Genomic DNA, 27,787 nt, shown 5'->3' with positions numbered 1-27,787 from the left:
GGTATTATGAAATGACAGTGCTTGAAACATTTGAACGTCTATTTTGGCACAGGATATTACAGCTCATGATAAATAAGCAGCTGTAGGCTTACAAAACAACGCAGTTGTTCATTGCTGTTCATTTGGTGAAACTGCTTACAAGGAAAAAAAACTTGTAAAGGAATGCAAGCGTATCGGCAGATGTTGTTCGCCCAGTCCAAGTGAACAAAAGCTATCCTTGTGCGAAGGCAGTGATGCATAGGTAACCTGAATTCGAAGACTTCACATCGTCACGCGATTTCCGCTCGTCTGGCCGCAGCCGAGACAACTTTTTTCCTTCGAGCGAATCCTTTTGACTTGAGGCCGATCTATTGCAAGGGAGCTATCACTGCCGCTCCCGGCGCGGCCACAGTTGTTAGACGCTACCGCTGGTTTGATTTTACGAAGGGCGACAGAAGAGCTTTGGCCACGGTTAGGTCCGTGACCAACCGACGTAATAGTCGTTCAATTGTGAGCGAAGCAATGGACACCAGCACATCGTCCATTGTTACGCCACAATGGTTCACGAAGTCAGCGATTAGAACAGCGTTATGGCAATGCTGGTTCGTTTTGCTGTTCTTTCTAGTGACAGCCGGCGCCGGTAAGTAACATTAATTTGATGTTTTTGTATCCTAAACGTACCCTAAACTAAGGTCAAATCTTCACATAGTACGGAGTACCCTAACATGAAACTGTTGGCAAGGTTTGCTACGTTTTACTGGTGCGGCGCATTAGTGTACTTCTGTAAGATCAAATGCGTTTAGCGAACCGCCGAGCATCGACTCGCTAACGCCGTTTTAAACAAATATTTGTATTGGCGACTTTAAACGTAGATTTGCCAATCTGTCATTATATCAAGCGGAAAACAGCAAAGTATGTTGCGACGCTTCATATTTGGTTGAATGCACAAAAAACCGCCTCTGCAAAACAAGAGGAGAGCAATGTTGCAAGCTTTCACACATGACAAAGCGCCAGGAATTCGTGTTTTTTAATTTAAGTCTAGACAAAATGCCGCGGTTTTGCATTTTCTGCGCTCGTTGAGAGGAATTTTCAGACTAGATCGGAAATTGAACGTGCAATTGACCAAAATTGCTTTTGACTGTCTGAGTTTAAATATTTCCGATTTTGGGCAAACGAATTTTTTACTGCCTGTCACGGGACAATGAACATTGTTTACAAACATTCTTTACGTAACAACGCACGTATAGTAAAATACACTAGTGCGGGTCGCTATAGTTCAAAACTTACAAACTTATTTGCTATTTAATGATGAAAATAACGGCCCAGCAAGAAGTAAAAAGCGATATGCTTTATTGTTCAAACGTTTTAGCAAATTTGTTATTTGACGTTGTGAAAATTGTTTAGCTGACAATTATGGACATCTTTTGTCATTTCAGAGAAAATTGACCTTCTGGAGAGATTGCAAGTAGCCACAGGAGTGGGGGTTGTCCCTGTACCTGGCATTTGTCAGTCTGCCAAGAAACGAGATGCCACAAGGAGTGCATATCGAATATCCAACCAGACTCAGCTGATGTTCCCATCAAGCTATGTCTTCCAACCATTTGTCAACCGTAAATCTAACACTTTACATATTCATTGAATTATGTGACTGTAGTAAACCTTATTTTTTATTGTGACATAAAGTAAACAAGCTTCTTAAGTACCATTGTTTTGTTACTTGGGATAATTTTTGGAAGATGCCCTAAAACATTATAAGCACTGCTTCTGGCCTAACAGTTTGTGTAAAGATTCTTATTGTATCTTATTGTTTTCCTAATAAACATTTCCTCTTTAAACCACAGAACCGGGACTTCCAAATGAATTTTCGATCATGGCCACTGTTCGTGTCAATGGCGATAGCATTCAGCCTTTTCTTCTGAGGATGAAGCATCAAATGACATGGCAACAATTTGGCATCCAAATTGGTGAAAATGCAGAGTTACACTACAACGACAATTCGGATGAGGGACCAGGAAGAGCAATATTTGAGGGGGTGAAGTTGAATGATGGAAGGTAAATAACAGACATATTTAGAATGACAGTATTTCAAGCCCATGTTCATGCACTTGCTTCGTGTAAATTAAGCCATAGTGCTTGCACTGCTTGGAAACTTTTGATGTGACTATAGTAAATTGGTTTGGTTTAATAATATTTTGTACGAAATCAATGCGATTTTTCATTTGGTACTGTAAACCTAAATCTAGAAAAAGATATCTTTATACTTGCTAAAAGATACTGATGATGCTTTAAAGGTGAAATATATACATCTAATATCCTTAAGGATAAGTGACTTAATGTTTTTCAAAAACCTTTTTCTTGCATTTTTAAGACATAAAAAGTTTTAAAACATGAAATTTTTTCATTTAGACATTTTCTTTAACTACCAAGTGGTTTAATGTCTGTAACTTATAAACTAAAGCTTAACTTTCAATAAGGTTATTAGTCTGAAGCTGAACCACATTCAAGTGACTAAGTGTGTGGGTGTGGGTTGCTTGTGGTTTACTTTGGTTTCCCATCTCCAAAAATGACTGAACACTTTTCAGACAATTACCTCAAGTTAACCTTTTCCTTTGAAATTCTGACAAAAATGAACGTGCTTATGTTTTTGCTTTTACGCTCAGAAATTTGTATTTTCTATTTTAGATGTGTTTTAAATTTAGGCATTTTTGCTTCACATTTGGCACTTGCTAGAAATTTAATTTGCGTATTTCCTATTTTTCAGAGTGTGTTTTAAATTTGTGCATTTTTGCTTTCAATTTGGCACTTCTAATAAAATTCAATTAATGTAATGTACGTTTTTTGTCATTAATAGTTTCTGACACTGTATTTTCTGTGTTGTACAGATGGCATAAAGTTGCATTTTCTGTTTACAACAATCAAGTACGACTCTTTGTTGATTGTTCACGGGTTGGAGAGGTCCATATATCACGGGACTTATCAGCCTATCTGGACTTGAACGGAATTGTGATTATGGGACAACAAGTTGGCGAGAATATTGAGACGTTTCAGGTAATAATATAAATTGGGATGTTTTGTACATGCTAAATTTCACAAATTGGACCTTGTCTGTAAACTTATTTATCCTTTCGATAGACTTCACTGTATAATTGGAAGCCTGCTGCATCCTGTTGAAATTGTTTACTTTTTAAGTTTAAAAATTTAATTTCAATTTACCATTTGGATTTTGCTTATTTGGAGCAGTTGTTGCAATCACCATCTCTGTGAAAATAACACAAAAGACTAACTGGGATTGAAACAACAACAAACAGCTGTAATATTCCCCTTGACATCGAACACTTTTTGGCCTAATATCGGTTTGTTTAAAACACTGCCTCAATGTAACCCACATGGACAAAAATTTTTTGGTAGGATAGATTATGTCTTTTTGGCCACCTGTTTATGCCAATGCCCTAATACACCTTTGCTAAAGGTGACTTAAAAAACTGATCGCAGGCTGCTCAGTTTACAAAAAAAAATCCACAAAAATGCCTATTTCTTTGTAAAGTTTCATGTGTACTAACATAAAAATCTGTTACTTTCAGGGAGATATTAACAGCCTTATCTTCTCTGATGACCCCACTCATGCTGCTTTAATGTGTCGCAAGAAATTTAAGCTTGCTCCTGTCTGTACTGCAGCAGCTGCGATTGTGGAGCCCCCAGAAACAGCATTTGTAAGTAGCTTTTAAAAATTGAACTTCAACAAAAATTTTCCAACTAATCTGGTGTTTTTTGTTTTTTCTGTAAAGTTGTTGCACATTGCAAAAAATTATATGGCTAAGTAAGTAAAAGAATATTTGTCAAAAAGTGAATAATAAAAGTTGTTTTTTAGGTAACTGCAAATAAAAAACAATTATTTCATAAAACAATTTACGAAAAACATGTATGCAACAGTGCATGTAGAAGTTTATAATTTACCACATTAAAAACTAATGTTTAATGAGAAAAAACACAACCAAAATAGCTATAGACTTAAAAAGCGACATGCTTTATTACTCAAACATTTCAGGAAAAATTTAAAAAAAAAATGTATTTACATAAAAATTATAAGCATATTCTTTTGCAGGTTTCACAGGGAGAAGCCAGAGAAGCTGCAGCAATCGGTGATGAAGATCAGGCCGGTTTGTTAATTCCAACTGGAGGACCAGGTGGTAGAGGGGATGGTGGCGATGGCAATGGTACAGGTGGATTAAAGGTAAAAAAGCACACTGATTACATAGTTTTTTTGTTAAATACAAAAAACAAAGTTTGTTAAATAATTTTGTTAAATACTTGGACATGATTTTAAGAATACAATTTTAAAAATACATTGTTTGATTAAATAACATGTTTGTTAGATTGCATGAATGAAGCCAAATGCTTGACAAATAACATATTCTTTTTAAAGGGACAAAAAGGACAAAAAGGAGAAGAAGCAGTAATTGAGCCGGTGTGTAATGTTTTATAAGGCTTGTAAAAATTTTTTGAATTTGAAGAAAAGTGAAATAAATGTGTTTTCTTCATTTATATCTCAATGTAATGTATTTTGTTTATCTTTTTAGGACACTTATGTCGCTGGCCCTCCTGGCCCGCCTGGAGACCCGGTATGTAGTTTTGATGCAAAATTTATTGTTTTGTTTATGTTTAAATTCAAAACTCACAATTAAGTATTCAAGTTGAATTTGTGCAAATGACTTAATAATAAAAATATCTTCTATTCTTGTTCAGATTAATGATATGAAAATCCAATATAAATAACCTTTCATTTGCATTTATTTTTTAGGGTTTGATTGGGCCGCCTGGTTTTCAAGGTCCTATGGGTGAACAAGGAGAGCACGGTGACCCGGTATGAATTTGTTTCCAAAACATCAATAAAAATAATAAATTCTGTATGAGACAAATGTAAAACCACTACATAACCAAAAACAGAAGACTATTGCTTTTTATAATGGGCATGTATTGTAATAAACAGGGAGAGCCCGGAAGAGATGGAATCTCTGGCGAAAAGGGTTTACCAGGACCACCTGGCCGACACATAATGATACCAGTAAGTAAAAAGTCCTAAATTTTTTAATTTCATGTCTCCTAATTCCATTAATCTCTAAATATGACACAAAAATGGTTTATTGTTGCCATTGTTTGCTTTAACTGTGATGTAACAATATAATTTTAACAAGGCCATTACAACATGTAAATATAAAGGAAATCACAAAATTTAACTGCATCATGGAGGGTGACCAGTCTTATGCTGATGTTTTCTATGGCATTGGTGTCATGTTAGTGATAGGAGCATTTGTGTTTCACATCTACCAATGCTACTGCCCTGAAGAGGTGTTAGTTGACACAGAAGCTGCAGCCGTCTAATCAGTTCAAGACTGAAACAAAGAACTAAACAATAAAACAATGCAAAACAAGACTTGTGTGGTTACTGTGAATTTTTTGGCTAAAAGGGAAAATTTTCACTGCATTTTGTAACAATAATTTGTGCCATGTAGTTCCGAATTGCAACTCCTGATGGACAAAAGGGCCCTGGATCCAATGCTCCTGCTGAGATTCAAGCACAACTGTCTCTAACCCAAGCTCGTGTGAGTATTACAATACACTACATGATTCCATCTTAACTTGGCCATATTTTATGATTGACTGTGTCTTTGTCCCAAAGTCTATATAAAACACAAGTTGTCCAACCTATTGTTACGCAATAAAGCCTATGGAGCCATTTTGTGTCCAAAATGATACAGCGGGTATGGAAAAATAACACATAAATTGTCTGATTTTTACAACATGGAGAGCTTAGACGCAAATTTGATTAGCCAAATTGAATGAAAATTTCGGGTTCTAACATTTCAACGCAATATTAAAAGCTAAATTGCTGTTTTTCATGTAAATTTGGCCGCTTAATTTTCATGTGAACTTTAAATATTTGCGTTCAGCGAACATTATCACCCTCAAATGTTACAACTCAAAAGCTTTATTCGATTTGGCCTATCAAATTCACGTTAAAGCCCACCAGTTTGTAAAAATCAGACAATTTATGTGTTTTTCCCTATACCTGCTGTATTAATTTGGACACAAAATGGCGTCCATGCGGCTCTATCGCGTAACAATGGGTTGGACTACTTGTGTTTTATATATACTTTGCTTTGTCCCTGTGTCCTGGACCTGTTGACTTTCATTACCTAGTGCTGTTTAACCATTTTTTTACAAAAGTATAATCCTTTGCTACTAGTTTTACCACATGAATTTTTTTAAATGTCAATAAACCCTTTGACAATTATACAACATTTGTTTTCGCAATAATTTGTAACATTTACATTTTTCACAACTAAAGAACAACTGTATAAACCCCGTTAAACAAACAAATCTTATGCAGTGGCCTGATAAGCAAAAAATTCCGGCAATAAACCATGAAAAGAGTGACTGGTTTATAACTTTGTACTGTGCAAGAATTTCTCTTTTGTAAACCAAAAATACATTGACACTGCTGTATTGGTTTTAGCTTGCATTAGCTGGACCACCTGGACCAAGAGGTGTGGCAGGAATGCCAGGAGCACCAGTAAGTATAGAGATTTTGGTAATATAATGTATGTTGTGGTAACAATTGCCTTTTTTAGGGTGAATTTGGTCCAGCTGGTGAAAAGGGAGAGTCTGGAGAGCCAGGAATGATGGTATTTATGTTTTTTGATGTTTTTGAATGCTTAGACTACGTTAAATATTTAATTACATGATTTCGTAAGTATGGGAGGTCGCCTATGTTAGTTGGGGCTCAATGAGTTTTTTGGTAAACTGATTAGTTTTTTTTTTCAATTTTTTAAAGTTCAAATTTATCAAGTTTAAAGTTTTAATGAATTTTGTTTATTTATTTGACCACTTTTTATTTAATATTGTAAAATAGCAGAAATGATTTTGGATGACAAATAACAACAAAAACCTAACCTTTACAGGGTCAACGTGGGCCAAGGGGACCACCTGGTTTGGATGGCCAAACTGGAAAGAGGGTAAGTTCGTAAAAATGTGATTACAATTGCAACAAAGCTGTGATAAAAAAGGACAATTGTGTTAAGTGCAAATGGCTCACTTTTTTTCTTTTTAGGGACGGTCCGGTGAGGACGGACTTCGTGGAGAACCAGGTTCAGTTGGAATGAAGGTAAATTAATATTTTCGCCTAATTTTCCTTTTTTATGAGTGTTTTAATTAGTGATGTACCGAATCAGCTACATTTTGGTTCTGCCAAAACCGAATGTTTAGCCGAACAACGAATCATTTATGACGTCAAGTGAAGTCATACACTTTGCATTTGGCATAAAAACATAAGTTTATCTACCAGGCAATTAGTGCAGAATAGTTGTGTTTCATTGTCATTTTATTAAACTCGGCAAACCATATATTAGGTACAGTAATTATTCTGCATTTTGAAAAGCTTTACAATAGTGCATGTTGGTTTTCCTACATTCATGATTTTATTTATGCAGGGTGATCGCGGATTTGATGGTTTGCCTGGCTTACCGGGACCAAAAGGACACAGGGTAAGCTATGTTTACCCAATCAATGTGCCCAAATTCTAACTTTTTTGGTATAAAAATGAAAAAAAATGTGAAACTTTATCATTTTTTGTCATTGTTATGTTCATAGGTTTAACCATCTTTTCAGTAAAAACGTGGTGTGCTTTGGTGTTTAGCTTAAAATGTACAACTTTTTTACAGGGTGAAACAGGTCCAGCAGGTCTGCAAGGACCCCCAGGAGAAAATGGAGAAAGGGTAAAACCTTAAAATTTAAATCTTGTTCTTGACTAAAGATTTATTTCAAAATGAATAACAATACTAAAATTGTTGCAAAAAATTATTATGTAAATTTAACAAAAAATATTTAATTTACAATTTATGAAAAATGTAAGACTAAAATAGGCACCAAAACAATACTGATTTATGCATAGGGTGAACATGGTGATTCTGGACCCAGAGGAATTCCTGGACCACAGGTAACTTGACTCAAAACTGTACAGTTGTTCTGTGTTTCTGTGGTCAATAAAACCCCAGCAATAAGATATTTGTAAAAAGAAACTTGAACGAATGAAGAACATATATTTTCAGATCATGTTAAATTAACACGAGACACATTTATTATCTAAAACATTGACTTTTTTGTTTAAAACAAAGGATTATACTTTGACTTATTGACTCTTCTGTGTATGAAGCAAAATATGTTTTACAGGGTGCTAGAGGTGAACTGGGACCGCGGGGAACACCTGGGACACAAGGACAACCGGTTTGTAATCTTGAACTTCACAGTTGTAACAAGCATTAACAAGCACAAACTGACTAATTTATACAATTTAGGGTCCACGTGGTTCTCCTGGTCAGCAAGGATTCAAGGGTAGTTTGGTAAGTACATTTATTGATTTCTATTAAATGTGTAAACTTCGGTTAATCCGGACCGTTTGGAGCAAACAATTTGTCCAGATGTTGATATGTTAAGGCCTTACTACATTACAAATCATTTGTACCTCAAGTTTTATCCCAATTAGGCAAAGATCCGAATTAACTAATGTTGATTAGTTAAAGCCTTACCACTTTACCAATTATTAAGTTTTATCCAAATTGGGTGAAGATCTGAACCATTTTTAACTGAGGTTTTCTGTATATAAATCAATAATAAATCCCGTGAAGTTTAAACAGGTCAATTTTTTTCGTAAAAAGTTGAGTTATGTGATAAATCTGGTAAAATTTACACGTGTTTTTTCAGGGACCGCAAGGTGACCCTGGACCGCCTGGTCAGCAGGGAGCAACTGGTCCGCAGGTGGGTTACGACTATTAGTGAAAATATTACCCAGAGAAAAGTTTTCATCGCAAATCAAAGACACATATATGATATATTTTAATCAAAAACATAACTGTATAGTGTTCCTTTATTGCATAAACACATATGACTACATTGTCTTTAACATTTATTCTATATCTTCTTAAACAGGGCATAAATGGACCTCAAGGTCTTATGGGTCCTCCTGGATCCAAGGGACCATCAGGAAAACCTGGTCTTCCAGGCATTCCAGGTGCTGATGGGATGCCTGGTCACCCTGGCAACGAAGGAGCATCTGGTAGCAAGGGTTCATTGGTAACTATATGTTTCATACAGCTAGCCAATTATAAAACCACTTTTTGCAAACTTAGAATTCTTGTTTTTTAGGGTCCACCAGGACCACAAGGTCCACAAGGCTACAAAGGACCCAGAGGAGTTAAGGTATGGCACTTGTTCTGTTTTAATATGAATGTTTATTATTGGTCTGCATAGATGATTCAGGGCTTCATCACTGAGTCTGCATAGTTCAGTTGGTAGAGCGCGAGCAGAAAAGACTCCTGTCATGTGTTCGAATCCCATCGCAGGCTAGATTTTTCTAATCCAGTTATGAATTTATGTTCATCTTAACTAATATGAATGTTTTGTTGGTTGAATTTTGTTCATTGTAAATATTTTGTTTGCAGGGTGAAGGTGGTGTACGTGGAATCAAAGGAAACAAGGGTGACGATGTAAGTTGGATTTATCTTTCCCGAGTTTTAATTGGTTATTAGAAACTAAAAAAATGCTCTTGTAGGGTCCTTCTGGGGTGAATGGATACAAAGGAGACATGGGCCCGAAAGGAGACCAGGTAAGCTTTTGAAAAATTTGTAAAATAAGCTGTTACCGCAACAAATTTAATTTCTCACACTGGTGGCTAAAATTATGTAGTCAATTGCAGTTTTTTTATGAATTCTTTTTTTTATGGATCTTAACAGCTTTCGAAATGTATATATGAAAACTTTACAAATTTATAAAATGTATAAATATTTTAGGGTGTTTCTGGTCTTCCTGGTCCGCGTGGTGAAGATGGTGCTGATGGAATGAAGGTAAGTTTAAAAAGTCTTCGAGTTATTTGCAAAAAAATAAGAATTTAGCTGGGATGTAAAACAAATAATTAACCCCTGTGACACAAATTAGATTGAATCTTGAATAATCATCTCAGAAAAAATGATACAAGGAGATAAACACTTAATGTTTGAACACCAGTAATACCTTTACAAGATTTTGTAAAGTTGCTTAAACGTTGGTAAAACCTAATTTGACCTTTTTACTATTGTCGTTATTTTTTTTATTATAGGGCAGAGAAGGGCCCAGAGGTGAAATTGGACCCATTGGACAGCCAGGAATTAAGGTAAAGTATTTTTCCATTCAGCTAATCTGTGTAGCCAATTTTCCTAATTGTAAAATTGTGAAGTGCAAGTTCTGCTCATGTTAAATGTTCTTACAACTTAGTTAAAAATAAGTGCAAGACCTTATATTGGTAGCTTATAGGAATTGCTAGAATTGAAACTGTATTTATTTATCTTTCTAGGGCAAAATCGGAGCACCCGGTCTCAACGGTTACAACGGAAGAGTCGGTCAAAAGGTTTGTGACAGGAATTCACCACCTAGTTACAAAAATTGGCTATCTAAACAGTTTAATAACTTAAACAAAAATAAAATTGAATTTTTACTATTAACAATACAGCTTTTGAAAACAAAAACCCTAAGAACCCTGTTTTTTAAAAAAATACACTATTTATTGACTAAAAATTACAACTGTATTTGTAACATAATTGAAAAAAACGTTTGCCAAAATTTGTTGTTTTCGATTCAAAAAATAAATCAAACACTTTTCTAAACCTTTTGTACTATTCATCAACGTTTACAGGGTTCCATGGGTTTACCCGGTAGCCAAGGAGGGGCAGGCGCCAAGGGTGATCGGGTAAGCTTACTCTAAATATTTTTTCTATTATCAAGGGTTCACGGGGAATCCCCGGTGCGCTGGGGCGACCTGGGCTTAAAGGAAGAAGGGTAAGATCGACATGGGTCACCTCTAATTGCATGCGCTGCAAGCAACTTATCTTTTTATTTTTTCCTATTTTCGGTGCTAACCTTCATGCATTATCATTTCACTGCCATGCTTTTTCAGTTTATTATTTAATTCATTTGTTTAAGTCAGTGGTTCCCAACCTTTATTGTCCTGTGCACCCTTTTAGTCGGTATTCAAATCTAATTTCCCCCTACAAAATCGAAGTCCCTCACATATGGCAAATGCAGTAATAACACATAGCACAGACATTCCCCCCTACAAATTACAAAGTTACCCCCTAGTAGGGAATTCCTGGTTGGGAACAACTGGTTTAAGTAGATTGCAACTTTATTTCTTTCTGTTATACTTAATTTCTGCGCTATTAGTTGTAGCAAAAACTGAAAACTAATATTTCTGCCTGCTTAATTTTCTCTTAAGTCCTTTAACAAAAATATCACAAACCCCACGGTGCAACCACTCACGTATTAAACGTCATCGTCACGTGATGCATGAATCGAATGTGATTGGCCACGAACGGTGGCACCAGTGTCCACATTGCAAGTTTTAATTCAAACATCCAATTAAGTTAATTGTTTCACAAGAAATAAGATAATTGGTAAAAACAATTTGCAGATTATGTACATAAATATTGATGACACGAGGTAACAAAATATGAATTATGACGTCATATATCGAATTAATTGGTTCAATCTGACCCGTTTTGAATAACTTTGTTGCTTAGTATTCGCCTTTTTTTCTATATTTGACACAATTTTGTTGTTAGGGTCCTGAAGGGAAACGAGGACGCGAAGGTCAAAGAGGTCCCAAGGTAAGGATGATATGGATTTATTTGCCGAATAACAGTAGACAAAGTTTCAGCTTTCAACAGAAGTTCAAAATCGCATCAAATTTTTTTTGAACACTTTTTTTTACTTCAGGGCCCCCGAGGCAAACGTGGATCACGTGGTCCTTCTGGTATGACGGGAACCAAGGTCAGTGCAAAGAATATGTAACAAAAATACTGGAAAATAGATAATATGTATCGACGCGTGCCAGCACTTCTGAGTATCGTAAAAATGTTTCTAATTCCAAAGTTTCAAAAGTAACTTATACCTTTACTAAACAAATGTACAGAAACTTGACTGGCTGTAGACCACAATTTAATTAACGTCAAGGTTATGAAAATCGTTTTTGTCGGCATGTGACAACAACGTCGCAAAATAACATACGTCATCATACCTTACTTTTTTGCAACAGGGTGGACGTGGACAAGACGGACCTGCAGGCCCAGTTGGAGAAAGGGTAAGATTGAAATTAACCACCACATTTGTGGTTTTCTTGTTTAAATTTTTAACCTAATCTTGTCGTTTTGTGTCGTTTTACAGGGACCACCTGGACCCCAAGGTGCCAACGGACCGATTGGGCCAAAAGGACCACCTGTAAGTTACTCTTAATGTGTATGCTAGTTTAACATGTACAACTTGAGTATTGAAAGTATATGCGATTAACCGGAATATCCTAAAATGACAAGTTGCAGGATTTTCGGGCTGTTTTAACTATAACTTTTGGTTAAACTCCGATTTTTTTTGTTCACAGGGACAACCAGGAAAAGATGGAGTAGCAGGACACTCTGGAAGCCGCGGAGAACCTGTAAGTTCCTATTTAGCAAAATAGCAAACTGAACTTTTTTTAACAATAAACTCAAATGCCTGAAATGGGTTGATTTTTTGGAAAGTTTGACGATATCATTTGCTTTTCAGGGTTTCCAAGGAAAGACTGGACCTCCAGGCCCAGCCGGAGTTGTCGGCCTTCAAGGTTCCACTGGTGAGGTTGGACCGTCTGGCGAACGAGGACACCCAGGACCCGCTGTGAGTTACTTATCAAGCACAATAAAAAAATGAAATAGATTTGAAAATTAAACATTACAGAATAAAACTTGCTTAGTAGATCTACGTTTATTACAGTTATTTCGAACGTTTTAACGAACGGTCTTAATATTATTATTAGTCAAAAGTGTCAGAAAAAAATATAATCTGACAACATGTCGATAGCAGTGACGTCACGGAATGATGAAACGAAAATTAGTTGAAATTCCGACATGTTTGAATTTATTAACTACTTGATCATGTTTGTCGACAACAAAGTCAAAAAGGGTTTATTCTTTTCTCTTGTATGTTCACATCTTTAAAAGTTTGGACATTGATTTTAAAACTGTTTGATTTTGCAGGGAGAACCGGGCCCACCTGGATTGTCAGGCTCTGCAGGCAAAGAAGGAGCAAAGGTATGTTTAATAAATTTTACGATTCCGTACAGCTATATGTTTTTCCAAATATAATTTTGCTCAAAAATAAATTACAAACTCAATAACGCTCTCTGTTTGTATAATGTACCCGGTACGTTGGTAGCCACAGTATGTACTTTTGTAGTTTAACATTTTGATTTATTTTAGGGTGACCGCGGACCACTAGGGCCACCCGGAAAGTTCGGACCTCCTGGACCACAAGGTTATCCTGGAAAGAGAGGCGACCAAGGAGACAGGGTAAGTCGACTTTTTTACCATTTTACATTGGTAGAACTTTAAACCTGCCAGAATTCTGTGCAATGTAACTGTTTCTGTGAAACAAAATGGCGAAAAGTGCAATATAAGAAGCAACAATCATGGAAAAATTGTTTTAATTGTTGTTTATTGCTGCAAATGAAAAAAGTATTACAAGTAAAATTCATCGGACAATATAATAATAAAATGATCCCAACCGTCTTTACCGGACAGTTTAATTCTTTAGCATTTTAGCAACTTGTAAAACCATGAACTAATCGGCCCTAAAACACTATTTACGAATTTTCTTTGTTATTTACAGGGAAGTCAAGGTCTTAAAGGTAACGAGGGTGCTCCGGGGCCACCTGGGCCATCGGTAAGTGGAATCCATTTACATAAGCCTGATTTTAAACAACCTCTAATATCTTTGGGTTATACGCAGGGCTCACTTGGACCTCAAGGACCACCAGGCCCATCCGGACAGATCGGACCACAGGTATGTACCTAAATTGGTTTAAAATTATTCTATTTCCTTGTAGATGAATAGGTTAAGGTTTTTGTGGCCATTTGTTTAAATTTTTACACCATTAAAAATTGGTATTTATCGGAATAATTTTGAAATTTTGACACATGAAATAATGCAAGAAGTTTAGGCGCAAGCTTTCGTCTGCTACATCTAACATTTATTGTTTTACTTAGGGTCGACCCGGACCCCAAGGCCCACCAGGTCCGGCTGGAGAGAAAGGAAGCAATGTAAGTTTAAACAACAAAACACCATAGAACTTTAATGAGTAAAATTACGGTCCAAATAGAAATTAAAACCTACATCCTTTATTATTCAAACGTTTCTGTAAATGCTAATGCTATCACCAGTGATGTGAGGACCATTTTTTTCTTATTAAACTCATAAACAGACCGTGAATAGTGTACCATAGAACTGAACAGAAAAAATAAAACTATGTGATTACATTGTTTAAACATTTAAACCAACTCCTTATAACAGATATGAGCCATATCTTCTTAACTAACGATAAGACATTGTTCAACATGCAACAAACGGAATTAAAATTTTACGGAATTGCGAATAACCGGAATCGTTCTGTACAATATTAATTTAATTTTTCCAGGGTGCTCAAGGTGGTGTTGGTCCAGTTGGACGGGACGGCGAACGAGGTCCAAGCGGTCTTCAGGGACCACCTGGAGATAATGGCCCTCGCGGCGAAGATGGCGACAAGGTAAAAAAAAATGCAAAGAGCATCTAAGTTAGGTTTTCACAGAACTGATATACAGTAAATGTCGGTTAATACGGACCCGTTCGAACCAAAAAATGTCCGGATTAGGCGAAGACCTGGATTAATCGATGTCGATTAGGTAAAGCCTTACCGCATTAAAAATCATTTGAACATCAAGTTTTGTCCAAATTAGGCGAAGATCCGGATTAGCCGAAATCGAGGTTTACTGTAGTAACATAAGCTTATCATTGTAGAACTACCACTACAGCTTAAAAGTATAACTTATTACCGTTATGTTTTATGCAGGGTGAACAAGGCCCCCCTGGTGACGCCGGATTGAAGGGTTCCAAGGGTGATGGTGGACCCCCAGGCCCCCCTGGAGAACAAGGACCACTCGGAAATCCCGGACCCTCAGTATGTTATCTTTATACTTTTGCTTAAAAAGCACAAAGCTTTGTAAACAAATTGAAAATATTTTACAAACAATTTTTTTTTTCAAATTCAACTCATTCTTTTTCTGGGATTAGAAAAAAAAAACTTGTTTGCATTTTAGTCAAATCAGTAACGTTCTTTTAAAAAATCAGTTACCAGTGGTGTATTCTGTGATGTGTGGGGGCCCACATTTCTAATACACCTATATATGTGTAGTTGCGCTTCAAGCCTTAAACATTACTATTTCCTTCGCAGGGAACAGACGGTGTACCAGGACCACGTGGACAACAGGGTCTGTATGGTGCTAAGGGAGACGAAGGCGAAAGAGGTTATGCTGGACCACCGGGACCACGCGGTCTTCAGGTACCAAACAACACACAATAAACCAAAAAAATGTGTAAAAACAGTTTTAAAAATGTGCCTAAAATCCAAATTACAGCAGATTTTTTCTCGAAACTAATTGCAATTTTCTGTTGGGTTACAGGGCTTGCCGGGACCATCAGGTAAAAAGGGTGACACTGGAGACCCCGGAAGTTTGGGTCAACCTGGACCACCAGGTCAGCGTGGTTCTCCCGGACCGCAAGGAGCTGATGTAAGTAGTGTTTTCTGCAGTTAAACTCAACTACTCTTTAGTTATCGAATACGGTTTAATAGAGAAGTGAATTAACTCTTAAGGGCCATGACCACATTGTAATATTCGCTGTTTTGACTAACAGCATAGTATTTGATATTTAAAATGTAAACAAAGTAAATGGTTTTAAAAGCGTAAAAATGGAACATGCAAGTTCTATTTTAGATTAACAAACACATTCATATAAAACTTAATTTAACGCTTGTGCCCTCCAGCAAAACTTGGTGGGACTTGTGATTTAAACCTTTTCCTTTTTCAGGGACCACAAGGACCTTCCGGATCGTACGGACAACCAGGAAAAGTTGGCGATAAGGTATGAGAATAATTTTGTAAATAACTTCAGGGAATTTTGTTTAAATCAACGTCAGTACGTATAATCTTTCCATTACCATTCAAAGTGACTTTCGAGATTTTTCTATTAATTGATCACTGAAAAAGAAGTTTTCTGGTAAAATATGAATTCAAAAGCATATTTAAAAACCATAAACTGATTTTGTGTGCAGCAACAATGCATTTCTCATCAGGTCTTTTCGTTGCTTTAAATGCAAATTTAATGCAACAAAACGCGCTACAAAAGCTAGGACAAAACTATAAAATAGCGATCACTGTAACTAGTACTATTGAAAGAACATTTTTTGTCATTAATGTAAAATATAAAAATGGATATTAACGCGAGAACAAGTGAATATGAGAAGACAAAACACATTCAAAAAGTATCAAACTTCAGTAATAACCGGAATGGGATTAACCGTTAGGGTAAATAACCAAGACGTATTTGAAAACCCGTTTTCATTTGACCTTTAAAGACTACGTGACAAAAACTGGTTTGGGAAATAACTGATTACGTGATAAGTAATACTCACTCTAGTCAGAAAAAGTCGGAAATATCAAAAACTTTTTTTTGTTTCTGTAGGGTGAATCGGGTCAAGCTGGTGCCCCCGGAAGTCCGGGTGACGCAGGACCTCAGGGTATGAAAGGCGAACGGGGTCAGAAGGGTGAATTCGGACAACTTGGACCCCAAGGTCCCCCAGGTGATCAAGGACCAAGAGGTGACGACGGTCCCCAAGGGTTCCCGGTGAGTTTTTGTAAAATAAAACTATTTTCACGTGTTTTTGTGTATACGTACAAATGACTTTGTTTGTAAGTTAGACACTTAAAGCGAAAAGTAATTCGTTAGTAGTCTAAAAACTATTGTCAGTGTAACTTTGACAGCAAAAGCACTTTATATCACTGATGATGCCATGAACATTTGCCTAAATGTTTGAATAATAAAGCATGTCGCTTTTTATATAATTTGGGCCGTTATATTCGCCATAAAACTTGTAAAACAGATCCGTGTATAGTGTTCCAAAATCTTGTGTGCTCTAAAAGCCATGTTAAATTTACGTTATTGTTGACTAGGTAACAACACTCTGTGATGACTAAACTTAACCTTACCATAAACTTCATATCTTTTATATTTAACTTGGCGTCGCCTCTTTCTTTACTGTTATGCGGCACCAAGTTACATCCCTTCTGTCGATTTTATTTCACCTTACAATGACACTAGAAACTGTCGAAAACATTGTGTTGTTTTACACTCAAATACTAGCTTGTATTTTTTTGCTCATTAACTTACCATTTTTTTAGGGTCCCATTGGACAACCTGGAGATACTGGACCTGCTGGACCCGCCGGGGCAGCTGTAAGTAGACATTTGTTGATTTTTTACATTTTTTCTTCTGCAACATACAGTTTGGGATACACTTACTACCTTAACGTTTCTAGCAGTTTGAAAGTAACATTTGTATTGTTTCCAGGGCAACGACGGTGACGTGGGCGACAGAGGTGACGATGGAGACCCTGGCGAACCTGTAAGTTGGTTTTTATTTTTGTAAATTTGAAGGAAAACTTTATACATCGTTACTTTTCTTAACTGTTTTGCAAATTTTGTGAAGCTTATTTTGAGCCAATAGCAACTTTTTGTCTCTCACAATTGGTTTGTAAACTAAATCTGATATTTGGTTAATTTTAGGGACCACCTGGACCAATGGGTGAATCTGGACCCCCTGGTGGACCTGGACGAAGAGTAAGTTTCCGTTTGTTTTGTTTCTTAAATTGTATTTTACCCCAATAAACCAAATGTGGTCAAAACTACATTAAAGTAAGTTAGTAAATTTGCAACCTCTATTTTAAACCAAACCAAAGTAAATTATTTTTGTTAGCATATATTGAGAAAAACAAACTAATGAAAGCTAAGGTGAATATACACACGTACTGGGATCAGCCCTGAAGCGGTTATACAGACTAGATTTTTTCTAGCCTTGTGCCTTGCCTTATGGGAATGCTTGGGAGCCCGACTTGCTTCGGTATGACGCCTTTAATAGGCCTGGCGTACTTTGAAAGTTATCACAGCGATTAAAAAATAATGTAGGCAAACTTGTCATGCTTCTATTTAGACAAGTGTTAGATTTTAAGCAAAGATTTAAGATTTTAAACTTATTTTTACGTTACTACTTTTAGGGTCCTGCTGGTCAAACCGGTCCTGAGGGCAAATCCGGCGAGAAAGGAGAAAAGGTAAATAACAAATTGATTTTTGTAACTACAAAAAGTTAATAACCAATTAAACGGTTCCATGCATGTTACAGGGTCAATCAGGATCTGCTGGGCCCTCTGGAGACGGCGGACCGCCTGGAGCCCAGGTAAGTTTGTTGTGTTAAAAACTGACCGGTTTATGGTTCGTTTTATCAAAATGAAGTCTTTGAGTGATAAGATGATAAGAAAAAAGTGTTTGAACGGTCACATTACCTTACCTGTACCGTTTTGTAATCTTTATTATGAACAAATACAGATTGACAGAATACATTATGTTGCCATAATTGTTTCAACGACCAATTCCGTTGACTGTTATCTATTTGTACGATTGGACAACGCATATGGGTTGTGTTTACCATTTTGTGCACCAGTGATACATTCTGAAAGCGTAAAATTGCTTGCTAACGAAATAGGCACAACGACTTTAGCAGAAAATTATGACATTAGTGAAAATATTTAAATATTTTTTTTTCTAGGGCAAAACTGGAAAGCAAGGTGTCGACGGATTGCAAGGAATTGCTGGACCTGTGGTAAGTAAAGAAAAAAATTGACCTGCTTGTTTAAAGCAAATTTAGTATATATCCAAAATGAGCCGTGCATATAATTTATAATGTGGTAGCATTTTTCCTGTGTTTAAATGTTATGTGTTCAATTCAGGGTGGCCCTGGCCTTCCTGGGAGTCCAGGTGCTGACGGACCTCCAGGACCTATGGTAAGCTTATGTTCAAATGCTTTATGTGGCTATAAGCCGTGAATGACAACTCTAACTATGTGTCGTTTTTTAGGGTCCTTCTGGACTTAAGGGAGTAAAAGGAGATATGGGTGTGTCAGGAGAAAAGGTAAGTTGATGTGAAAAAGGCTATTTTATGCCGTTTCTTTGGGTTAAATCGTTGCAATTTTAACCATAACTTATGGATGTCATTTTTTGTATTGAGTTGTAATTATTTATCTATCCACACAACAGCATAGCATTTAACGCCTCTGTTAAGTATGTGTACGGATAGTTATTGCATTGTGAACTAAGAAAAGGTTGAAACCAGCTTTTTCGGAACAACCGATTCGACATTTAAACTGTAGCTGCAAGGCATAATACAAACCTTAATGAAGCTCTTTTGACAATCGCATTTTTCGTACTTCCACTTTAGCATCCTATCCGGGTCGTTTTCATCAGGCTAAATAACACTTAAAGCTTATAAAATTGAAATAAATAGGCACTTAACTCAACTCAACACTCAAAACTTGTCAAAGTGAATTAAAAGAGTAAATTCCTTTACACCAAAGGGGTATTTTTTTGTTTTTAGGGAGACGCTGGACTTACTGGTATAACTGGAGCCCCTGGTGATCCTGGAGAGAAGGGACAACAAGGCCCTATGGGACGACATGGACCTATGGGTGACAAGGGCGAAGAGGGACGTAATGGACCTGCCGGCCCCGTTGGACCCACTGGACCCCCTGGTTTGCCTGTGAGTGAATATTCGTTTAAAAACTTGAATAAAGTTTGCAGATTTTTAGTTTTCTGTAATGCTGTTAGAATATAATCGAAAAAATAAATAAAAACGTTTGCTTAGAGGTCATGTTTGCATTTGTATTGTGACATTGCTTTTTCTGTCTGCATAACTTTAACTTTTTTGCTTTTGATTTTAGGGTGGCCTTGGATCTAAAGGAAACAAGGGAGCTGCTGTAAGTACCGTCTTTACATATTGTGCGGTTTTATTTTTATCGCAAAGTATCTATCTTGGACTGTGCAGATGAAGACGAAATTTTAATACGGATTTTCTGACTGTGACTTGACCACTGTTAACGTTTTTGTAAAAATTTGACTTGGTGCAATATTAAATTTGAAATTTTGAGGATGTTTCATGTTTAACATAAACACAAGGTTCACAAATTAGTTTTGAATCTCTAAAACAATCAAAAGCATAATTTTGACTTATTGTAACTAACATGCTCTGAAATGTAGGAAAAAAATTAACATTTTTATTCTTTTTACAGGGTCCTACTGGACCAAAGGGAGATCTCGGTATTCCGGGTCCGCCTGGACCACCGGGTCCACCTGGAAGCATCACAGACGCCGCTCCGCTTATGGCTGGTCTAAACAGTGAGAAGGGAGTGACTAGAAGCAGAAGGGTAAGTAGACCTTGTTGATGCACTGAAACGAAAATTCTGGTTCAAATCCCAAATATAAGTCCCTCATCTCGCAAAGTATTTAAAAATGTTTTCCAATTCTATTATTTATGATAAGCACTCTTTTTCTAGCGTTTTGGTAATTGATTCTGTAACATAACCTACATTTTTTCACCTTTGCATGAAAAAACAAATAAACATTATTTAGTTGTAAATTAAGCGGCAAAGAGGGCAAGCATAAAGTGTTAGTTTACAATTGTGTTTAGCAAGTCTTAAAAAATCCACCAGTGCCAAATAATCAGAATTCTTTTCTGCCTCAAAACACACTGAAGTAGATGTATTTATAAACGAAATATATTTTTCCAAAAACTCTGGACAAGGTTTTTAAACCCGTAATTTCATTGCAGCTTAACGAAATTGTGCAAAATAGCTCTTGGTTTGTGCATGTATCTGACGTTGCTAAACCTTTTAAAAATTAACTGAAAAAAATATTTTACTTTTTTAGGAATCCGGTGAACGGACCAAACGCCAAGTCGACATGCAGGTTGGTATTTGCGTGATACGAAAATCTCGAAAAATAACTTAATGGTTTGCTCTTTCCGTACCAAGCTCTTCTCTGTGCGGCAAATGTAAACACCAAGTTTTCTCTTTAGGATGACTTCTACGATGAATACCAACAAGGTTTGGCTGAGATCTTCGGTGCCATGGAATCGATCAAACAGGAATTACAAATGATGCGCGAACCTCTAGGGAGATCATCTGACAATCCCGGTCGCAGCTGTAAGGATATCTGGCTGTGTCACCGTGATTCACCTTCAGGTAACCATCGGAAAGTGATTAACTGGTCGAGCCAGTCGGTCCAGAGTAGTGAACCAATTTTAACGCCTGCATTAGGCCCGAGAACTGAGTAAACTCGATTAACCAATTACGACGTAAAATTTGTCGGTTGAGGTATTACCGATGTGTGTAACACTTTAGCCCTGGAATCCAAAAATGCGGGTCTGACTTAACTCTGACTCCCATTTTTATGCCCGCCACGAGCCCAGCATCAAAACTATTTTTATTGCTCGACTAATATTGGCTATAAGAAGCAAGTTTTAGCTTATCCTTGCCGCTGACCAAGCAAAAACATCACCAAAACTTATGTTTTGCATCTGTAATTTTATTTTATGTGTCGCAAAGTCAAGTTTCAGCAAAAATATCGTTGAGGTCTTGTTTTTTTTCCGATCAGATATCAGTTTCACATGTTTTGCTGACTCGGCAAAAAGGCATAGTTCCATGCAAAGCAGTGGTTCCAAACCTTTTGGCAACACAGGATACCCGTTTGTAAATTTATTAGGGTTACAAATCCCCACAAAAAAAGGGATCATGGCAAATTTCTATGAATTGCCAGCCACGTTAAGTTTAACCTCTAACCCCCTTATGAAACTCACTTCAAGATTTTGCCTTCACGGAACCCTGAACCACCCTACAGAATTAGGGGCTAAACCCTGGTGCTTGTGATAGCGTAAATTGTAAAGAAATTGTAAAGCATCATTTCGCCTTACAGGTAATTACTGGATTGATCCAAACGGAGGTTGTGCCGCTGATGCCATGGAAGTTTATTGTGACTTCCAAGCTGAAGGGGACACCTGCATCGAAGCTATCAACCCAAGTGTAAGTTGTACTTATGTAGACGAATCCGGTTAATAGTATAATGATTTTGCCAAGATTTTTAATGCGATTAACCGAAAGATCTTCGCAACAAATAACAAGATACTGTTTCATGATTTCTGCAAAAATGAATTATGCGATTAACCGGATTTGTGTTCAATAGCAATTGCGTTTTACAAAATTAAAACAACTTTATGACTTCTTAAGCAAGTCCTATAAATGTTGCTTCGGGTAACAGCAAACTTGTCACTATATCATTCACTGTGAATGGAAAAGTTGCAAATAGGCAGTGATGTGTAAAAACAATAAACTTTTTGTCGAAAATGTTTTCGCGTGTAGTTCTGCCAATGTTATAAGTGCACTGTAATATAAGCTATTGCTGCTAGGCATAATATCAAGTTTCAAGAGCTCTTCTGTCAAATGTATTTTTATTCCGACGTTTCGGCGTCTTATACAAGTCGCCTTCATCAGGGTAAATAACATGTGCACTATAACGGTGGGACATTTCGACAGGCTAAAATATGTTGTTCGTTAGTAACTAAAAAATAACTATGAAATTTGTACGCTGGCTGACCACAAACTTTCTTATATTTTACAGTCGCAAACAAGGCGTTGGCCAAAGGCTACTGTTGGAAGCTGGTTTAGCACTTACAAGCTTGGTGACAAGGTGAGTGCCTTATTCTTGTCGTTCTCGTTCTAACTATTTTGTTTGCACAACCTTTGTTCAACGAAACCCATTTCTAAGAACTGTTTGCGCTGTCAAATGGATTTACAGTCAGGCATTCATAGCTGACGAAGGCACAGTAATTCGTTTACGTTTTAATATTTGGACGTTGTTGCTAGGCAACGTTTGAGTGTCAAGATTGGTGTATTTGATAATGGGCTGAACGTGGTAGTATAAGATTTAATTTTGGATATGCGAGCAACGTATTTTGGTATTCTTTTAACGTTGATAACGTATACAACAAAACTAATTTATGTAACGTTGTAATGTTTGTTCCGTGGCAAAATTTATTTTATATTTTGTAAAACCTGTAGTTTCAAAACCACAAAAAATCGGGTTTATATTTGGCCTGATGGACTGCTAATTTGTCCTTCAGAATTTAAAAATAATAGCACCATTTTTGTAGCATATTCAATTCACATAAACATGTGTGTGGACCCATTGGTTTTTACTTGTAAATGTTAGTTGGCTAAATTGTGTGTATAGAATTTCGTTAAATAGGCTATGGAATACATAAAATGGCAATATATAAGAACCAAACCTTTCTAGTTTTTTAAAGACCTTCGCAGCAACAGCTTTTAAACACAGTTTGTAATAGAAACGCAATCACTGTTACTTGCTGACTAAACAAAATTTACCAGTTAACATATATTTCATGTCAAGCCAGCAAACAGGCCCCCGCCCCTGTAAACCCATCAATTACTCGTGTGTGTTTGCTGGGCGCGCATACGCGGTAAGAATTCATATTGAACTTTTAATGTGGTGAACTTAATAATCGGTTATGCTCGTTTCATAACTGCCTTGTAAAATACGAAATATGAATTAGCGTTGTTCAAACATATCCTTTTCGAAGTTTGCTATTACCTATTTAAAGCGGCCCTTGTATGCAGGTGTGTTGTGTACTATCGGCTCATTAAATGAGGCACGTTAAAAAGCAAACATAACCCCAATACCAAGCTAAACCCGTGGTTTGAAAGACGCACATATTCGTTTGTAGTCTGTGCAGTTTTTGAATTGTACACTTTTGAAATCTTTCAATTTTTGATGATCAACTTTTGGCCTTTGCTTTGTTTTTGAAACGACAACATGTGTGTATTCTTTCCGGATATGACGTCATTAAATATTTGATGACGTCATCTTATACTTAGGCTCCCCTTAACACATTTGTTTTTAAGCAAGACAACTTTTGCGTACCCTTTTTCGTTATGACGTCATTTAGTATTTTATGACGTCATTTAACATTTGGTGATCGCACCGGATTTTTGCTTCCCTCAACACATTAAGCTGGTTAACCATTCCCTCAAATGCAAACGGCAACATTTCAATGAACCTAGCGAATTCTAACAGACGAATGTACTTTGTTTTTGCAGTTCGACTACAACACGAGCATTCCCCAGTTCAAATTCCTGCGTCTGCTCTCCTCTGAAGCCAGGCAGTTGTTCACTTACAAGTGCGTCAACTCTATTGGATGGGAAATGGACACTGGAAACTACTCCAAAGCTGTACAGTTGATGGGTCACAACGAGGAGGTGCTGACCTATGGAAGCGAACATATTACCCTGATAGAGGATTCGTGCAAGGTAAAATTAAATTATTGATAGGACTTAGTGAATTTTGGTTTACATCTTCACGCTAAAATGGTAAACACCAAGCTAAAGTTTTTTAAATTGCTTTTGTCAAACAAAGGTTTAATCTTTGGTTCAAAGCTGTTTAGAATTTGAATGCTGTGGCAAATTAGCCTGCCCTTGTTTTGTTTGTGGAAAAGTTATTTACCAAAGTGAGTTTGTTTTATTTTTTATTTGACAATAAGCACTTTTTGTCATTTTCAGAGCGGTAGCGAAACAGGTCAAGTTGTGCTTGAAATACGCACAAGGGAAGTTGACCTTTTGCCTTTGGTCGACTACAAGGCTCTTGACTTCGGCACCAAAGCCCAGCGACACGGCTATCACATCGGTCGTGTCTGCTTCAGTGGCTAAACCACCTTTCTCTTAATCACAAACACGGCGGCGACACTTTGAGCAAATCGCGAAAGCTACGCGGAAACACGGCAGTTCAATCCCCGCGGAAATCCGCAACCTGGACGGGGACGAGACCCTTGTAAGTGCTGGTGCAAGGGTCTTGTCGCCAGTCGGACTATTTCGGTCTTTGGACCGGTCGGCCTTCGTTCGCGGGACAAGTGTGCTGGACTTGTCGCGTGATCGTTGGCTGCGCCCGGTCTCCACAAATTTTAACCGCAGGCGGTTCTTTACCTTTCTTGGAATCTTTTCTTTTCGTGTTGCGCAAGCGCGTCGGTCACACTAATACCGACATGCACTTTCTTTCGGTGGTGCAAAAATAAATATATACTGGTCGTTCGGAGCGGCAAAAAACGTTGTGTTTTTTTCTTGTGTCAAGGGATTTTGAGAGCTGTTGATTTTTAACACCCCGTACTTCACCTACATTTGGTTAAACACAAAGTTGTGATTTAAAAGTTTGAAAAAAAAATTCAAACTTAAAACATACAAATCAAACTTAAAAGAAAATAGTGAATTTTTAAGCTTTTGTTTTAAAACATTTGTCACAGTGAAAACAAACATTCTCAAAATAATGAACTAACCTATATATAACCTGTTTTGGATTCTGTTTAATGACAACTGTTTTATGTGAATAAAGTATTTGCCTTTTCAGATTAAGTTAAAAGATAATTGCGCAATAGCTAACTAATCATTTTGTAGAAACAGAACAAAGTTCACTAAAACACACGACTTGTCGTGAATCAATTATTTGCCTTTTCAGATTAAGTAAAATTATGGCGCAATAGCCTAACTCAGTGGTCGGCAACCGCCGGGCCGCGACGAGTTCCTTACCGGGCAGTACACTTTTTAGGTTAAACGCTTTTAAACATTTTGCCCGTGTATCCCGGGAATGGTAAACTAATTTAAGCGTTTTTATTGCTAAATATTTGTAGTTTTTTGAAGACCGGTCCGCGATAAAATTTCACTATCAAAAACGGTCCACAGTCCAAAAAAGGTTGCCGATCCCTGGCCTAACTAACAAGGATGGCAGTACGGTATGATGGTATGGTACGGTACGCAGCATAAATCATCAAAAAGTTCGCTAAGTAGGTACGTTACGCAAAAAAGCATAGGTACGGGTACGGTACGATGGAACGGTTTTTCATCAGAGCGTACCATCGTACCAAAAGCGTACCGTACCACCGTACTGGTACGCATAATAAATGTTGATCAAACGGCCATTTTTCAATCGTTGCCATTTGCTGAGAATATTGAAATTGCCTGAAACTTGGATTTAAATCGTTTACGACATAGCCTAATTTCATCACAATCTCACTGTTCCGAAAGAAGACTCAAAAAAGTTAATAACGTCACTGCCTAAAATTTTGTGCTTATGGGGCTGACAGCTATGCAATAAACCTATAGGTTTACACGCACTATAGGCCTATTATTAAAACGCGCACATGGGAATAACAGAGATTAATCAGCATTTGTAATTTATTCTTAATTTAGTTAAATAAAGTTAGTAAATCTTGTTGTCTCTTTTGCACCAATGATTTGACAATAAAAAGGAGCTGTTGAGTAACAATGTTTACATCAACCTTTTATTTCGAATAAGCGGGTTTTAGACACCTCTTCTTTGAGTGCATGTCATAAAATTTATTCAAATCTGATTCCGATTGGTTTATTTGGAAGTACGGTACGTTTTGATTTTTGACATTTGGTACGGCGGTACGGTACGTTTTGATGTTTGGCATTTGGTATGGAATGGTGGTACGGTACGTTTTGATGTTTGACCTTTGTTACGGCGGTACGGTACGTTTTGATGTTTGGCATTTGGTATGGTACGGTGGTACGGTACGCTCTTCTTAACGAGGCGTGGTACGGTCAACAGAACAAAGTTCACTAAAACACACGACTCAGCGTAACTTCAGCCCATCAATTATTCGATGGAAACGTTTGAAATGCCGTCTTGGGCCGTAGATATACTATGTACAAACATAAGTAGTTCAAAAAACTCATTATCACAAGCTAATAATGTACAGTAGAATTTGACAGTCGCCTAACAACGTATGAACGACCTCCCTTGACATCAATATGCCGAACAGAGGCGAAAGTTTCGCGACAATGTTGATTCAAGTCATTTGTGTTGGCCTTGTTAAACATAGACAAGATGCCAGACTGATCAGAAGTTATACGAAGCAGCATAAGTTTGTGTTTGCACATGTTTCGCCATTTCAATAAAATGGCATGCAAAAGATCTGGGACACTTTAAATTCGACAGACTTGCGCGGTTTTGAATTAATCAGGGAATTGTAATCTAGAGTGGTGACTGAATAGGTAAATAATATATGGAACGGTAGTGCCTTTGATCAGATATTGATAGCAATTTGACTGTTCGAGTTTGGCACAAGGGTTAAGTTTACATCTTTAGTTGTTGAAGTAGTGAAACAATTTTGTGCCAGTCGCTTTTGGAAATGACACAATCATTTGACACCTGACTGACAAAATTTGCCGAATTTGTCATGATTGTACATGACACTGTTTCAGTCGCATGTCAAGTATAACATAAACTGAATGTACTTCCTGGTTTGCTGAATACTCAGTTTGAACAGCGCCAATATGCACACATTGTTATCGTGTGAAACATCGTTTCATTGCCAGTTCATACATATATTGCCCTTCAGGTCATTGATTAGGCAAATTGTATCTTTAAAAGGTTTGCGACTGCAATAGGAAACAATGTATCGAATGCATTTACTCTACTTTGCATTGTTTTGGACAGCAAATTTGGTCAACAGCCAAAAGACTGTCGAAGGTAACTAACTTGTTTCTGCCTGTAATTTATAATTAACTTGTTAATAACGCTAGTAGAAATGAAAATAAGCAAAAGTGGTCGTACAGTGTGTGTGAAATAATACTGTTTCTTGTCGCTTATTATCAATTTAATAAAAGAGCCTTGCAATTGTCAAATCCGGTATAGAACTTTTGTGCAGTTTCACGCTTTTTTCGACTGCGATAATTCGCCGGTTGCCAGCGGCACCAATCT

The 27,787-nt window shown here is 37.0% G+C and overlaps 1 protein-coding gene across 1 annotated transcript; it reads left to right on the top strand.

Moving 5' to 3' along the window:
* Positions 1–95: 95 nt before the first annotated feature.
* Positions 96–25,113, top strand: LOC145203843 (uncharacterized). The gene is made up of 63 exons (XM_080076172.1): positions 96–619; positions 1,416–1,589; positions 1,821–2,031; positions 2,862–3,027; positions 3,561–3,689; positions 4,082–4,210; positions 4,403–4,444; positions 4,557–4,598; positions 4,778–4,840; positions 4,967–5,041; positions 5,490–5,579; positions 6,494–6,550; positions 6,609–6,662; positions 6,939–6,992; positions 7,088–7,141; positions 7,467–7,520; positions 7,698–7,751; positions 7,928–7,972; positions 8,206–8,259; positions 8,331–8,375; positions 8,737–8,790; positions 8,962–9,105; positions 9,178–9,231; positions 9,474–9,518; positions 9,584–9,637; positions 9,822–9,875; positions 10,127–10,180; positions 10,361–10,414; positions 10,700–10,753; positions 11,625–11,669; positions 11,779–11,832; positions 12,098–12,142; positions 12,226–12,279; positions 12,437–12,490; positions 12,601–12,708; positions 13,068–13,121; positions 13,290–13,379; positions 13,699–13,752; positions 13,819–13,872; positions 14,076–14,129; positions 14,504–14,611; positions 14,915–15,022; positions 15,296–15,403; positions 15,525–15,632; positions 15,931–15,984; positions 16,585–16,746; positions 17,301–17,354; positions 17,470–17,523; positions 17,685–17,738; positions 18,173–18,226; positions 18,298–18,351; positions 18,721–18,774; positions 18,902–18,955; positions 19,029–19,082; positions 19,545–19,706; positions 19,888–19,923; positions 20,236–20,370; positions 20,873–20,911; positions 21,021–21,186; positions 21,917–22,023; positions 22,619–22,687; positions 24,115–24,324; positions 24,574–25,113. The coding sequence occupies exons 1-63, from the start codon at positions 502–504 to the stop codon at positions 24,718–24,720; spliced, it is 5,094 nt and encodes a 1,697-aa protein (XP_079932298.1). The 5' UTR covers positions 96–501; the 3' UTR covers positions 24,721–25,113.
* The last annotated feature ends 2,674 nt before the right edge of the window (positions 25,114–27,787 follow it).

The sequence above is a fragment of the Phallusia mammillata genome, chromosome 8 (assembly GCF_965637545.1).
Source record: "Phallusia mammillata chromosome 8, kaPhaMamm4.hap1.1, whole genome shotgun sequence".
Taxonomy (NCBI): Eukaryota; Metazoa; Chordata; class Ascidiacea; order Phlebobranchia; family Ascidiidae; genus Phallusia; species Phallusia mammillata.
This window is presented reverse-complemented; position numbering and strand designations above follow the sequence as displayed.